This window comes from Lepus europaeus, chromosome 10 (genome assembly GCF_033115175.1).
Source record: "Lepus europaeus isolate LE1 chromosome 10, mLepTim1.pri, whole genome shotgun sequence".
Taxonomy (NCBI): Eukaryota; Metazoa; Chordata; class Mammalia; order Lagomorpha; family Leporidae; genus Lepus; species Lepus europaeus.
Window position 1 is genome coordinate 124,902,608 of NC_084836.1, and position 15,791 is coordinate 124,918,398.

At 66.6% G+C, this 15,791-nt stretch overlaps 2 protein-coding genes across 3 annotated transcripts in view; one reads left to right on the top strand and one right to left on the bottom strand.

Annotated features, from left to right (window-relative positions):
* The window catches only part of COL9A3 (collagen type IX alpha 3 chain), a 17,031-nt gene extending 15,584 nt beyond the window's left edge, over window positions 1–1,447 (top strand). The window contains exon 32 of the mRNA XM_062202587.1: window positions 594–1,447. Within this exon, the coding sequence (XP_062058571.1) occupies window positions 594–784 (191 nt within the window). The 3' untranslated portion in view covers window positions 785–1,447. The remainder of the gene's footprint in view (window positions 1–593) is intronic.
* TCFL5 (transcription factor like 5) lies at window positions 1,253–14,821 on the bottom strand. Of its 2 annotated transcripts, none has more exons than XM_062204456.1 (6): window positions 14,211–14,821; window positions 13,935–14,118; window positions 13,680–13,842; window positions 11,972–12,212; window positions 10,403–10,544; window positions 1,253–2,177 (listed from the first exon to the last, which is right to left on the bottom strand). In XM_062204456.1, exons 1-6 carry the CDS (start codon window positions 14,819–14,821, stop codon window positions 2,067–2,069), a joined length of 1,452 nt encoding a protein of 483 aa, XP_062060440.1. In that variant the 3' UTR covers window positions 1,253–2,066. The 2 variants fall into 2 exon arrangements, with proteins under 2 accessions (XP_062060440.1, XP_062060439.1); XM_062204455.1 differs by having other exon boundaries at window positions 11,972–12,215.
* Window positions 14,822–15,791: the final 970 nt, after the last annotated feature.

Consider the following 15,791-nt stretch of genomic DNA (forward strand, 5'->3'; position numbering starts at 1 on the left):
GGTGGCAGGGGTCCAGGCACTTCCGCGTCACCGGCCACCTCTCAGGGCACGTTAGCGGAATCTGGCTAGGAAATGGAGCAGCCGAGATTCAAAACGGCCCTCGAGTGTGGGACGTGGAATCCCAGGCAGCGGCGTAACCCGCTGTGCCACCGTGCCTCGCCCCCAACCAGCGGCTTCCACAGCCACACACCAGTCCCTGGAGGGTCCATTTTTGTAATGTCAAAAACGCGTGGTCTGTCGAGGAGGGAAGCAGCCTTGCCACTCCTCGCGAAGACCTGCGCCTTCCCCAGTGCCCGGCTCGGGACCCTCACCTGCACCCACACAGGCCTGTCCACTCCGGCTGTTCCTGCACGCACCTGGTGCTCCGTGGCTAACCCAGCTCTGCCTCCACCCAGTGCCCCAGTGCTCAGGCGCCCCAGGTCCCCACCTGCGAGGCTTTCTGTCGCCTCCGTGTGGCCTTCCAGGTGGACGGCATTCCAGCCCTGGGCTCGGCCACCTCCCCCAGCCTCCAGAATTCCGAGTCAGCCGGGGCTGGGTGCTCGGGACGTGAAGCACTGTCACCTGGCGCTGCTCACCTTCCCGCTCTGTCCCAGGACCCCAAGGCGTGCCTGGCGTAAGCAAAGACGGTCGAGACGGTGCTCACGGCGAGCCTGGCCTGCCCGGGGATCCCGGTCTGCCCGGGGCCGTCGGTGCTCAGGGGACTCCGGGGATCTGCGACACGTCGGCCTGCCAAGGAGCCGTGTTAGGAGGGGGCGGGGAAAAATCAGGTCCCAGAAGCTCCTGAGATAGAACTGAGCCAAGCGAGAAGGCAGCGACCACAGCTTCAGCAGAGCGTGGAGAGGGCTCCCTGGGACCCGCGCGCCGTCGCCGGGAGCGCCCGGGAGCTGTCCTGGCCTCGGTGCTGGCCAAGTGGACGCTGGGGCCCGAGCGTGTCTCGCCTGGCTCCCCTCCGTTCATCTGTGACGTCTTACCTCAGACGCAGGCCTGGGTGATAACTGCCACCCGACGCTCGAGGGCTGGAAGGTGTCGCGTGCCGAGTTGTGCACACTGCCGTGCGATGGGAACACTCGGCAGTGTTTACACGACACGTGTGCAGGCTACGATACGAACGCGCAGGTGGATGGCCGCAGAGTGACGGGAAGTCCGTACGGCGTCCCGTCCAGAGCGCCGGACCCCACCCACTGCCGCGTGCAGACTGCACTAGAGGCTTGGTCTCCCGTTGTAATAAAGCCACTCATTGGAAAACTCGGTTCCGAACACTGCAGTTTATTGCACATAAGATAATGACTCTCAGTGCGGAACGTGCACACTGAGCGTCTACTGACAATATCGCTTCTATGGACGGGAGTAGCTTTGCAGGGGTCTCTGGGGAGTTTACAGTAGGACTGCCCCTTGCAGCACGGCGCCGTCACCAAGGGGAGCGACAACAAAGCAAATAAAATTTCCAAACTACTACCTAAGAACAATGTAACTTGTTCCAGCTGCTGGAGGGGCAGATTTAAAATGTAAATGAAATAAGTAAAAAGCAATGCACCTTTTAGGACGAAAGAAATTACAAAGGATGTTAATCCTTCAAGTTATCATGTTGAGGAAACATGATGGAATCAGATCATTGAAAATTACTAATTATCAAGATGTCATCACCCCAAATGGTCTCACAGCCACGAGTGGGCCGGTGTTGAGTGCGGACTGTGGCAGAGTGTGCTTCCACGGGCCCCGGTGTTGTGTGAGACTGGCAGAGCGCGCTCTCACGGGCCACGAGTGGGCCGGTGTTGTGTGCCAGGGGAGACAGAGCGGCCCCATGTGCGCGCTGGTGTGTACTGACCGGCAGAGTGTGCTGCCGTAACGTGTGGGCCGTGTTGCGTGCCAGGGGAGCCTGTGGGCCGTGCGTGGGCCGTGTTGCGTGCCAGGGGAGCCTGTTCTACAGAGTGCGCTCTCACGGGCCCTGCTGGAGCCCATCAACCTGAGTCGGTCCCCCTCGAGCCGGACGGTCAGCTCCAGGACCAGGGAACCTCCGGATCTCGAAGGAACGGCCGTTCGCTGCCTGAGGACTCCTGCTCAGTCCATCACTTGATCTCCATCGAGGGGCTGCCCTGTGCGGGACAGGCGATCAGGGCGTCCGGCCTGGTCAGCTTCAGCCTTCTGCCAGTCTTACCGCAAAACACACTCTCAAATTCCTAGGGCCAAGACGGGTCGTTAGTGCACGTTCTTCGAAAGCATGGGCTGCTGAGCCGAGTGTCACCCCGATTCCTGTCCCCTCGGGAGGGCGCCTGCGACAGACAGGGACTCGGGCAGCCACTTTTAGACTGTGGCAAAACCAACACAAAATGTACCACTTAAACCACCAGTGGCACCAATGCCGGCTCGGCAGTCGACCCCCTGCCAGCCGCGGCACAGCGGGCAGCGTCACTGTGGCTCTCCCTGTGGGGCGAGCTCCTGGCACGCCAGCTCTAAGAAGCCGGCACTGCAATGGCCTCAAACCAGGCCTCCTGAGAAACAACCACACACAGAGCCGGACCCCATCAAGACTTTAGGTCACCCACCCCTCTATGGGAAGAAAAAGACACAGCACGGCCCGGACGTGCAGGACGGGAAAACCGCCCATTCCTGACAAGAACGGGGGCGCATCTCAGAGCTGCCGACCCAGCACGAGGTCTGCATCCCGACTCAGAGGCCACGGGGGCGCGGACAGGGCTGGCCACCAGGTCAGGGAGGCCACGGGGGCGCGGACAGGGCTGGCCACCAGGTCAGGGAGGCCACGGGGGCGCGGACAGGGCTGGCCACCAGGAGCGGCGAGGACGTCGTGGCCGCGTCCTCACACAGCCCTGTTCTGAATGGAAGGCTTTAGAACAGGGAGGATGAAGGACAGGGAGGCCGGGGGCTCGCGTCTGCAGATTTCCATACACTTTTTGTTTTTTCACAGATAGAGTTAGTGAGAGAGAGACAGACAGAAAGGTCTTCCTTTACCGTTGGTTCACCCTCCAATGGCCACTGCAGCCGGCGTGTTGTATCAATCTGAAGCCAGGAGCCAGGTGCCTCCTCCCGGTCTCCCATGGGGTGCAGGGCCCAAGCACCTGGGCCATCCTCCACTGCACTTCCGGGCCACAGCAGAGAGCTGGCCTGGAAGAGGGGCAACCGGGACAGAATCTGGCGCCCTGACCGGGACCAGAACCCGGGTTCTAGAATCTGGCACTGCAGGTGGAGACTCAGCCCAGTGAGCCGCGGCGCCGGCCCCAATTTGTCTTTTAATTTGGTGAGGGATGGGGTCAGGTGCTGCTGTACTTCCTGTGCGCGTGGACACCCTGCTTCCCAGCACCAACTGCTCCAGACTTGCCTTCTCCACCGTTTCCGTCGGCTGGCTGAGCCCACGGATTCCCGGTCCCCTGGCGGGCTGTGCGTCCGTCCGCTGCTCCGGGCGCGCTGCTGTGCGGTCAGGGCTTGAGGCGCAGCCACCGCAGGTCTCTGCTCAGCTCACCTCGGCTGTTCAGGGGCTTCTGTGGCTCCACGAATCATAGCAGTGTTTTCATGTTTCTAAACAAGGCCATGGAGTTCTGACGGGCTGCACTCAGTGTGTGAATCGCTTGGGCATGTGGCCGCATCAGTAACAATGATTCTTCCAGCTCACGGACACGGGACACCTTCCCTTCCCGTGTGTGTCCTCTTCAGATTCTGATTTTCACTGCAGAGGTCCCCACGCGTCCTTGGTTAAATCCATTCCTGGGTTTCGTCTGGCAGCTCTAGGGAACGCGATTGCTCTCCTGCTACTGATTAAATCAACCTCGTGCTGCCTGCGTTGGCCACACCCTAACACCCGCCCATTCCCTGGCCCCTGGGCGGAGCGCGGCGGTGTTCCCTCTGCCCGCCACACTCGTGGTTGTCTGTGATTTCCGAATACTTTGGGGGCCTCACACACTACAATCACACGGCACTGCTCCTGGAGCCGGCTCCGTTCACTCGGCAAAACGCTCGCGTCGTCACGCCGAGGCGGGCGCGGGGCTCCTTCCCCGCTCGTGCGCTCACTGCCCGTGGCGGCTGGGCTGCTGCCGCCAAGAGCACGCGCGGACAAACGTCATTCCGGCACTGAGATGGGACTGCCCGACCGGGCGCGAGGTCTAACCTCAATTTTTTGAGCAACTGCCATAGCTGTCCAGGGCTGGGTCATCTTACACCCTCACAGCAACGCACAGCGCTCCGGCTTCTCCAGTCCTCGCCGACGGCCGCACTGGTGGCTGTGAAGCGGCGCCTCCCTGCGCTGCTGACGTGCACTGGTGGCTTCCAGTGTCCCTCTGTGTACGTACTGCCTGTCCGCGTATCTTCCTTGGAGAAACGTCCACTTTCAAGTCCTTCATTGTTGTTGACGTCTATTCAGTTTATATTTAATTCAAGCCTGGGATGAGAAGTGGAAGGGACTCTGCTGCCGCTGGCGCGAGCTCCGAGCTGGGTGCCACGGCCAACGCGCTGCACCTGTGGGCGGCACCGAGACCAAGGCCGACCACCACTCCCACGATGCGCGCGCGCAAGCTGCATCTGCACGTAAACAGACTCCGGTTCTCCCAAACGTCGAGAGGCTTTAGGATACAAGTTAAGATGAACCACATCTTGATAATTTCCTATACCTGACACCTGAAGCGTAAACACAAAGTAGCTCCCTAAGTTTGGCAAAGTAGAATTTACCTTTTAGAATAACTAAATGAAAGGAAGAAAATGACCACTTCTCAGATGTCAGGAGGCACCTGAGAGATTCTCCAAACCATTTCCATACAACCACGAGGCTGTGCAAGGCCTCTGCTGCAGGCCGGCGGGAGTGGGTCAAGCTGAAGCTGTCCCTCCAGGGACAGTGTGGTGACCACAACCCAGTGGACAGACAGACCTCGCTGGGCCTCCTCAACCGGAATGACGACCGAGGATCATCTACGCGGGCTGGCGCTGTGGTGTCCCGGTGAGGCCCCATCGCCTGCAGTGCCGGCATCCCATATGAGCACCGGTTGGAGTCCGGGCTGCTCCACTTCCAATCCAGCTCTCTGCCAAGGCCTGGGAAAGCAGTGGAAGATGGTCCAGGTGCCTGGGGCCCTGCACCCACCTGGGAGACCCAGAAGCTTCAGATCGGCTCAGCTCTGGCCGTAGCGGCCATTTGGGGCGTGAACCCACAGAAGGAAGACCTTTCTGTCTCTCACTAACTCTGCCTGTCAAAAAAAAAAAAAAAAAGGCAGACCCCTGTGTAGATGGAAAATTAAAAATGGACTCCGAGAGAACTCACAGCTCGAAGAGGCAAACATGAAAACTGCAAGATATGAAGGACGGAGCGACGACCAGGGGATCGCAGCCCAACCTGGGGCGCGCTCCCCGAGGCAACACAGAAACCCGCTTCAGATGCACCGGGCAGAAAACAAACCGAGTGAACTCAACTCAGCACTCCAGGAAAAACTAAAACTTGAGAAAGGAAAACACAGATCCAAGGTTTTAAAAAATGATAAAGATAAACGCAAATTTCGACAGAAAAGACATGCACCCCCAGCAGAGGTGACGGGGGCCCCAGCAGGGGTGATGAGGAGCCCCCAGCAGGGGTGACGGGGTGTCCTCCCACAGAGGTGACGGGGTGTCCTCCCACAGGGGTGACGGGGGGTCCTCCCACAGAGGTGACGGGGTGTCCTCCCACAGAGGTGACGGGGTGTCCTCCCACAGGGGTGACGGGGTGTCCTCCCACAGAGGTGACGGGGTGTCCTCCCACAGGGGTGACGGGGTGTCCTCCCACAGAGGTGACGGGGTGTCCTCCCACAGGGGTGACGGGGTGTCCTCCCACAGAGGTGACGGGGTGTCCTCCCACAGAGGTGACGGGGTGTCCTCCCACAGAGGTGACGGGGGCCCCAGCAGGGGTGATGAGGAGCCCCTAGCAGGGGTGATGGGGACCCCAGCAGCTCAGGACGGCCCAAGGGTAACACAGGGTAGATTCATCGGCACAGACAGCAGACTTGATTTTCAAAACAGATCCCAACACAGCTTTTGCAGCAGCCACACACAAGCTACAAAGGTTCGCTCAACAGCGTGTCCCCAGAGCAGACAAAAGTCCCCGTCCAACAGCCCTCAAAGCTTCCACAGGGACTCTCAGCCTGCCCTGAGGCTGCGCCAGGGCCAGCCCTGCGAACATGGGCTTCAGCCGTCCCTGGGGCCCCTTAATTCCTGCTGATGTCAGCTGAGGCACCTGTCACCCCCCCCCCCCCCACACACACACACACGGAGACAGGCAGAGCCGCTGGTGTCCTGCTCCTCCTAGGAGGGAAGTCGCCCACCACCGAACGCGACAGACGGCCTCGGAGCACATCAGCAGCACTGACGGCAGCAGCGCGTCAGTGCCCACGCCCTCAGAGCATGCCCCAGGCAGGTGGCGGCACTCATAGCCTGATGGAGGCCGGGATAGTCTGTGCGGGCCCCACCTGCTGGGTGACTACTTCTCATGTGGGCTGGGTCTCTGTGCAGAATGGCCCGCCATGGGCACACCACAAAGGTCAGGTGACCGTCCATACCCCACTCACATGACGCGCAGGGCTGGTTCACGAACACAAGCCTGGGAGGGGCGACACAGGACGAGAGCAGGAGCTCCACACTGCGGGCTGGCGGGAGGCAGAGCCGCCGGGCACCCAAAGACCGTCCAGCTCCGGGCTCCGGGAATATGGACACCGGGGCGTTCAACAGAACCAGCCTTCGCCCTGTGCGAGGACAGTCGTCCAACTCCGTGCCCCACCCTCCCTACCCTGGAGGCAAAAGACTGGGGGAGTTCCTGTTTGGAGGGTGAGGCTGGTTGTAGACTTGGGGGGCCAAGCGTGCAGGCAGGGGAGGCACCCTACTGACCAAGAGAGCCACGGACACTGGACACGGATGGGGGTGCTCTTCAGGTCCCTCAGCTGCTCAGCTCCAGGACGGCGCACACAGCCTGGGCTCCTCAACGCGGAGAACCCGGGCACAGAGCAGCAGCCGGCAGGGAGGGCTCATCCCGGAGGCCGTGGCGTGTGTCCACGCTACACAGAAAGCCACGAGGTCACCTCTCATCCCGCGGCTGGCTACACAGGAGGCAGAGGGGAGCAGCAACCAGAGGCGGAAGGAAGGGAATGTAGGTCTAGGAGAGGGTGGGGAGGGGGCACCTGACTGGGCAGCTAACGAGGGCCAAGGGGTTACTGCTGGCAGGGGTCCCCACCCAGAGCTCCCCCAGGACAGCGACAGGCAAAGTGAGCAGGGGCGGGGCAGTTCCGACATCAGCAACAGGCTCAGAGCAGCACGGTGAGGGCCTGACTCCAGTGTGGCCGGAGGAGCCAGCCCTGGTGACAAGAGGGGCAGCAGGGCAGGTGGGCTGCCCCTGACGCTGGGGACAAGGGAGCGTGCGGGGCCGTGCTGAGGCTTGTCACTAGTGGGCATGGTCAGTGACTGGCCCAGTTCCTCCAGGGAAACGCCCGAGGACATTACTGGGACAGGGGCAGCACCTGAATGGATCAACAGGGCCCCTGAAGTCCTACTGCGATGGCCAAACCCAGGTACTCAGGCACGCGAGAGCCACGGCGTGGGCAGCGCCAGGGACGGAGCTCTCTGCACTACTCTGTGTCTCTGGGCTTGAAATGATGTCGAGATCGAAATCACAGTACACAGCCGGAGCCCAGGAACGCGTTCTGCAGACAAGCGCCTCGGCCCCCCTCGTCTCCGCCCAGGCCACCGGCGCAGGCCACGACACACAGAGTGCCAGCCACGGCGTGCTCTGGGTGAGGGCAGAAGCTCACCAACGCCACGTGCAGGCACAGGCACGAGGTGGTGCCGTCAGCCTCGGGGGGCGCGGGCGCGGCACCACAGCACCAGGAGGAGCCGGTCTTGAGACGCATGAGACACTCGAGAGGAAGACTCGGCTCTGAGCGTGAAGCTGTGTGCGCACGAGGTGCACACGGTCAGCGTCACCTGCTGAGATCAGGCCACGGGCGTCCACGGTACTTGCACATCACGTGCACCCGAACACAGACGCATGGCTGTCTGGGGGACGCCTGCCTCCGGCTGGTCGGCAACACACTCCCACTCCCCCGCCGGCCGCCCCTCCCGCCAGCCCCAGCTGTGCCCGTCAGCCCACGCCCTCCCAGCTACCGCTTAACCACCGGCACGCGGGGAAGCCTCATTCCTGCCACGTCCTGCAGCCAAGGCGCGTCTCTTCCCTCCCCACGGAGGCCAGGGATGGCTCTAAAAGCTGTCAGATCTCGGGCGCCTTGACCCTCAGGAAGCCTCCAGCCCAGCATGCCTGGCCAGTCCGCCTCTGCCCCAGACCCCGGCAACGTGGCCGCTTGTGGTGGCCCCCAAACACAGCCGTGGCACTGTCTGAACATCTGAGGAGCCCCAGCTCCTACTCACCCCCCGGCCTCAGCCAGACACCCAATCCCTGTGCAGTCCCACAGAGCCGCCCAGAGGACCCTCCATGCCTGAACAGACGCCTCGGACCGGGAGAGACGTGTCGAGTGACGTGCACGCTGAACCCACCCAGAAAACCCACCTCAAAACCTCAGCGTTACATCTGTAAAGACAACAGTGTGCATGAAGGGGGGCAAGTTGCCATGGAAATGCGTGCGTGCACGTGCTCGGGCCGCGTACACGCGCTGGGGTGCCGGCTCGGGCCGCACACACACACTGGGGTGCCGGCCTACACGTGCTCGGGCCCCACACACACACTGGGGTGCCGACTCGGGCCGCACACACACACTGGAGTGCCAGCCTACACGTGCTCGGGCCACGTACGCACACTGGGGTGCTGGCCTACACGTGCTCGGGCCGCACACACACGCTGGGGTGCCGGCCTACACGTGCTCGGGCCGCACACACACACTGGGGTGCCGGCCTACACGTGCTCGGGCCGCACACACACACTGGGGTGCCGACTCGGGCCGCACACACACACTGGAGTGCCGGCCTACTGGAGTGCCGGCCTACACATGCTCGGGCCCCACACACACACTGGGGTGCCGGCCTACACATGCTCGGGCCCCACACACACACTGGGGTGCCGGCCTACACGTGCTCGGGCCCCACACACGCGCTGGGGTGCCGGCCTACACGTGCTCGGGCCGCACACACACACTGGGGTGCCGGCCTACATGTGCTCGGGCCACGTACACACACTGGGGTGCCGGCCTACACATGCTCGGGCCCCACACACGCGCTGGGGTGCCGGCCTACACGTGCTCGGGCCACGTACACACACTGGGGTGCCGGCCTACACGTGCTCGGGCCGCACACACACACTTGGGTGCCGGCCTACACGTGCTCGGGCCGCACACACACACTGGGGTGCCGGCCTACACGTGCTCGGGCCGCACACACGCGCTGGGGTGCCGGCCTACACGTGCTCGGGCCGCACACACGTGCTGGGGTGCCGGCCTACACGTGCTCGGGCCGCACACACGCGCTGGGGTGCCGGCCTACACGTGCTCGGGCCGCGTGCACTCTGACAGGCCTGTCAGCCTGCCTGACCCCTGATGGGCCTAACAACCCGACTCAGGAACAAGCTACCATGTCCACGCACCCAAATCTATCTAATCTTTGAGCATAAACACACAGTTAACGACGGGGGTTCTACTTCCAGAGTTATAAACCTCTAACGAGTAACAGGGGGGTAAGTGCACTATAAATACCCACGAGCGACCACACACAGCACAGCACGGCGGCTTAAAAACGCAACTCGAGGTCTAAGGAAAACAAAGAGCAGGAAACGAGGAGACCCGGACGCGGCTGCCACGCGGACACGGCAGGGTGGGGGGTGAGGGCCGAGAACCTGCGCACGCCCGGCCGCTGGGGCACTCCCAGGAACGCTTACGGCGGCCACCTCGGCTCACTCGCCAGTCCGATTCCTGCCGGGCCAGCAGCAGTGCCCGCCGACGGACTGGGCAAGGCACACACTCAGGACCCCACAGCTCACGTCCCTAAGGCCTAACAGTCACTCCTGGAGCGACAAAGCCACCAGCCTCGGCGACTGGACTTCTGAGCCGGAACCTGGACCTGCAGCCCCCCCAAGGCAGGCGCCCACGACTGCCGCCCCTCGTCCCTGGGAACCACCTGTGCGTTCGGAGAGTAGAGCAGGCTGGGGCCACCGCCGACAAACATGCAGATGGGACCCAGGGAGCGATGGCTCGTCCCAGGTCACCAGGCCCCTGTCCACTGCGCACCTCTGGGCCCCTGGGGCCCAGCACAGAGCAGGTGCTGTGTCACCTGACAGGGTCACTGCTTTCGAAGCGACAGGCGGCCTCCCCGGGAGGTTCTGCTCGCGCTGCCGCCGGGACCGGGCGTCCGTCTTCGGGCAGCGACAGGCGGCCTCCCCGGGAGGTGGAAAGGCCACTTGGCAGCCAATCGTGCCCACAGAGGGCCCCGGGGCCCGCTGAGCACTGACCTTCTTGAGGGAATCTCCGTGTCGCTCCTGAATGTACTTCAGGAACGCCGTGGTCCACTGCAGCGTCGTTGCCTTGTCCGTCTCTGCGTTGCAGAACGGAACCAGGAGGTTCAGCTCGTCGCAACAAATGCGGATTCTGCGCCTGCGGTCAGGATGCAAACGCGTCACTCAGAGGCTGAGGCAGGACAGACAGCGAGCGTCCCGGGAAGGGGCTGGACGAGCCTGGGGCCTGCGCTGGGCGCCCAGGAGGCCTCTCGGGCCCCGCTCCTGCTGGCCCAGGGCTGCCCAGAGGGGCCCCAGCCCCTCCACACGGCTTGCAGCCTCCCCTGCTGAGTTCCCGAGGGCCAGGCTCAGAGGCTCCCAGCGCTGAGCGCGCGTGTGCGCCCGGGCGTCCTGTCACTCAGAGGAGCCGCTCGCTCTCCAGGCCCAGGACCCCGGGCAGAGACCACCCCCCACCACGTCCTGAGACGCAGCTCTCCGGAGGGCATCTAAAGCACAACTCGCGTCTTAGCCAGGGCTGGGCCAGGCGGAACCCCCTCCAGACCGCACACGTGGGAGGCCGGGACCCCAGGACTGGCAGCGCTGCGGCGGGGGCGCAGGCCCCCCAGGGGCTGCCACTGCACAGCGGGACAGCCACTCCCTGCAGCCGCACGCCAGCTCCGCTCAGCTCCCTTGCTGTACAGTCAGCAGACCCCAGGGCAGAGGCAATGAACTTGCGGACGGCGTGGAATCGAGCGTGGTCACAGCCCACAGCGAACACACGGCAAAGGCCTCTCCCCCGCAGGCGCTTGGTCCCGGTCCACGGCAGACACAGCGCCCGGCGCGGCCCACAGTGAGCCGGGGGGGGGGGGCGGGCAGCTCAGCCACAGTGCGTGCACACAGCTCCGCCGTGTCCTCCAATCTGTGCCTCGCGGCGTCGCACGGAGCCCGCACGCACGCAGCGGAAGGCTGAGGACTTGGCTCCGCGTCACCGCCGGACCGGGAGACAGGACCGGTCCGGCCCTTTAACTGCACACAGAGGGAAAGCTCAGCTCTAGAGTAAACCCACGCGCGAGACAACTCAGCGCCCCCGAACTCCTCCTTCCCTGCGTTCTCGAAAGAGCAAATCAAAACGCAGAACCAAGCAGCCCGTGTGCCCGGCGGGCCCTGGACCGGCTCCTGGACCACAGCGCTCCGGAGGCCAGTCAGGGTGGCCCCCCGCACCCAGGGTCGGTGCTCAGCACCTGCCTTCCCCGGGGAGCTGCGAGCCGCGTGCCAGGGAGAAGCCGCCTACGCGACGGCCCCCAGCAAGCCCCGGGCTCTGGGTCTCCCACGAGCCTTCCTGCCGGCAACACCCCCGCTGCTGGCTCTGGGAGAGGCCGCCTGGGGGCGCGGGCCCGGTCTCCCCCACACCCACTCCCCACGCGCCTCTGTGGGCCCTCACTGAGAACAGGGCGGTCCTGGGGCGCTGACCTGCCAGGCCACGCCCGGTGATGCTGCTCACGCTTCCTCTCCCCGCCCCCGAGCACATGGCTAATGGCGCTCTCTGACCCGACAGCCACACGCCGGCCCGACAACCATGCGCGGTACCTTCTGTCTCGTTCCATCCGGTTGTGCCTCTCCCGGCGCTGGGACCGCCCGCCCTGGGGCCCGCTCTGGGCCTGCTCCCCCAGGGTGGACTGCGAGGACTCCGAGGACTGCCAGGCCTGCGCGGCCGCGGGGCCCTCGCCCACGTTCTGGATCTCCCCGAGGGCTCTGCGCTCCGTGCTCGCGTCCAGCTGCCGGATCCTGCTCCGGTTCCTCTTGCTCATGGCCTGTTTACATAGCGCTTCTTCTTTGCGGAAGAAGGCGAGAACGTGTGTCAGTTTCGCCCGTGACTCGCGCCCGCCAACGCTGACCGCGTTCAAACTCCCCGGGGGGAGCGCGTGGAACCGACTCTGACGCCGGTCCAGCTGCCACACCCACGCCAGCCCCTGTCCTGTGCTGTGCGGCAGCTCACCCTGTCACAGGCCCCTTTCTCGTCAGATCCTCTGTACCATACGGTCACCCTAACGGGACAACGGCTGCTCTGACACCCAGAGGGGGCGGGGGGCTCCCCTCAGCCGCGTTGACACCCAGAGGGGGCGGGGGGCCCCCTCAGCCGCGCTCTGAGACCCAGGAGGGGGCGGGGTGCTCCCCTCAGCCGCGCTCTGACACCCAGAGGGGGCGGGGGTGCTCCCCTCAGCCGTGCTCTGACACCCAGGAGGGGGAGGGGGGCCCCCTCAGCCGCGCTCTGACACCCAGGAGGGGGAGGGGGGCCCCCTCAGCCGCGCTCTGACACCCAGAGGGGGCGGGGTGCTCCCCTCAGGTGCGCTCTGACACCCAGAGGGGGCGGGGTGCTCCCCTCAGCCGCGCTCTGACACCCAGAGGGGGCGGGGGTGCTCCCCTCAGCCGCGCTGACACCCAGAGGGGGCGGGGTGCTCCCCTCAGCCGCGCTGACACCCAGAGGGGCGGGGTGCTCCCCTCAGCCGCGTTGACACCCAGAGGGGGCGGGGGGCTCCCCTCAGCCGCGCTCTGACACCCAGAGGGGGCGGGGGGCCCCCTCAGCCGCGCGCTGACACCCAGAGGGGGCGGGGGGCCCCCTCAGCCGCGCTCTGACACCCAGAGGGGGCGGGGGTGCTCCCCTCAGCCCCGTGGGCCCACACAGGGCGTCAGCTCACAGCGTCCCCGCCCACCACAGCCACCTGCCGCACCCTGAGGCCCTGGGACCCGGTGACGGTTCAGCCGGCGCCCACAGGCACCACCCCAGGGGCTGCTGGGACACTCACCTTCTCCCCTTACTAGGCCCTAACGCTCGCTTCTGCCCCAGGCGTACATAACAAGGAGAAAACCACACGACGGCCCGGGGGCCGCGCACCCCCAGCCCAGCGTCTCCAGGCTGGGAGGAGTCAGAAGCAGCCTCCAAGGGCCCGGGGTAACTCGCAAGGCGGGAGGCCCCCTCCTCGGCAGTTTCTTAAATTCCAGAACTTTCTGACTCCCCCAGGGCCTCCTGCTTCCGACCCCACCCCCTGCCCACTGAGGGCCGCGTCTCCTCGGCCCCCTCTCCCGGGGCTGGGGGACAACAGACCCCTGCCTCGCGGGGTGCTCCCAGACCCTGAAGATGAACCGGAAATCCCGTGCGTCCACCCACGCTCGGCCAGTGGAGACCCTCCCAGTGGTCGGCTCCACCGCTGGGATCCAGGAGCCGCACGCACCGGCGGGACTGCCACGAGCAGCCGCCGTCCTCCCGGCTGCCCGAGGCCGCGCGGCCCCGTCTTACCTCCCACTTTGATCCAGACCTGCTCGGGCAACGGTTTGTTTCTGCTCCCCAGGGTCTGCTTGGTGGACTCGATTTCCTGCTGGTAGCAGAACGAGAAGGCGCGCGGCAGGCCCACGTCCTGGTGCTTGGCGGCCTCCAGCACGGAGCAGGCGCCGCCGGAACTCTGCGGGGAAAGGAAGCCACAGCGGCCTCACCGCCTGCGCCGCGGCCCGCCGGGGGCCCCGACCCGCGAGCGGCCCGTGCCGGCCCCGGCACCTGCGTGGGCGCCAGGCCCGAGGGGCCGCCGGCCGAGCAGGCGCCGGTGGTGAACAGCGGGTAGCTGAACTGCAGCGCCGTGGCGGCCGCCGCGCTCTTGTTCTTCACCAGCGCCGTGCACTTGCTCTGCTGCTGGAGGGGGACGTTCATCAGCTCGGACGGATGTCGGATCAGAGTCACCAAACTGCCACGCAAAGGAAAACCCGGCGCGTGAGCGGCAGGTGCCCGCGGCGGCCCCGCGCGCGGCGCAGCCCCAGCCCCGCGCGCAGCACGCACTTGTTGAGCGCCACGCCCGGCGGCTCCGAGGGCTCGGGGCCGCGCGGCGCGGGCGGCGGCTCGGCGGGCATGCTGTTGAAGCGGTCCTCCAGGCGGACGCGCACGGCCGACTTGGCCCGGGCCTCGGGGGCGCCGTCGGGGCCCTCCTTGGCGCCGTCGGGCCGGGCCCGCGCGCCGGCCGCGTCCGCGCCGCCCGGGGTCTTCTCGGCCGCGCCCGCGCCCGCCTCGCTCAGCAGCATCATGCGCAGCTCCTGGAAGTCGATGTGGCCCAGGCAGGGCGCGTCGGCCGCCAGCGCGGGCGGGCACAGCACCGGGTAGACGGGCGGCGCGGCGCCCACGCCCGCGCCCGCGCCCGCGCCCGGGCCCGCCAGCAGCGCCGAGCTGAGGCGCGCCTCGAGCTCGCCGTCGGCCGCCTCCATGTGCGAGTAGAGGATGTGCTGCAGCTGCGTGTACTCGATCTCCGTCATCTCCACCAGGCTCAGGTCGGTGGTCGTGAAGCTCAGCCCCGGCTCGCCGAGCGCCGCGTCCCCGCCGCCCGCGCCCTCGGGGCCCGCGTCGCCGCCCGCCGCGCCCGCCTCAGGCGGCGGCTCCCGCGGCCCGGGGCCCGACATGGCGGCGCGGCGCGGCCCAACGGCGGCGGGGCGCGGGGACGCGGGCGGCGGACGCGGGCCGGGGCGGCGGACGCGGGACGCGGGCGGGGCAGGCGGCCACCCGGCCCGAGAGGACGCCGGACGCAGCGCCGGCCACCGCGGGCGCGCCGTTGGGGGGCGGGAAACCGGTGAACGCCGCGCAGTGCGCCTGCGCCGCCCCGCCCCGCAACGGTAACCCCACCCCCTGCGCCGGCCACGCCCCTCCGTTACCCGCCGCCCCGCCCCTGGCCCAACCGCCTGGCCGCCCCGCCCCCGCCTCCCCGCGGCGGCTGCGCACGCACCTCTGCGGCCCGACGGGACGCGCCTCGTGCGCCGACGGGCAGGCGGGCGCCACGTGCCTCGCGCGCCGGCCCTCGACGCCCGGGCCCGGCCACGCCCTCAGCGGCGGCTGCGCGCGCACCTGCGGGGGCTGGTGCCACGTGCCTCACGCGCGCGGACCCTCGACGCCCGGGCCCGGCCACGCCCTCAGCAGCGGCGCCCACTGCCCGGCCACGCCCTCAGCGGCGGCTGCGCGCGCACCTCCGCGGGCTTGCGGGAGCGGTGCAGGGCGCCGAGGCTGGGCGGACGCGCCGGGTCGCGCCGTGCAGGCGGCGTCGGGAGATCCGCGCAGGTCCCGGGGCGCCACCGCCGCGGCACCCGCCTTCCTGGGCCCCGGTGCGGCCCGAGCTGCCGAGGCTCGGCCGGCTGCGAGTCCGGAACCCCCGCTGCTGCTCTTCCTGGGGAAGGGGCGTCTCCGCTCCCGCGCCGCCCACCTGCTGCGCCCGCGGGTGCCCCTGGCCGGGTGCCCGTCTCCGGGGCAGAGAAGGCAGCCGCTTTCCCCAGAGGAACCGGACGCCGGCCTCGGCCTGCGGTCAGCGGGGGCACGAGGTGGGCCCGGCCCCTGCCCCTCGTTCCCGCGGCCTGTGCCTCCTGCCTCGGCGTTTGGGCAGGG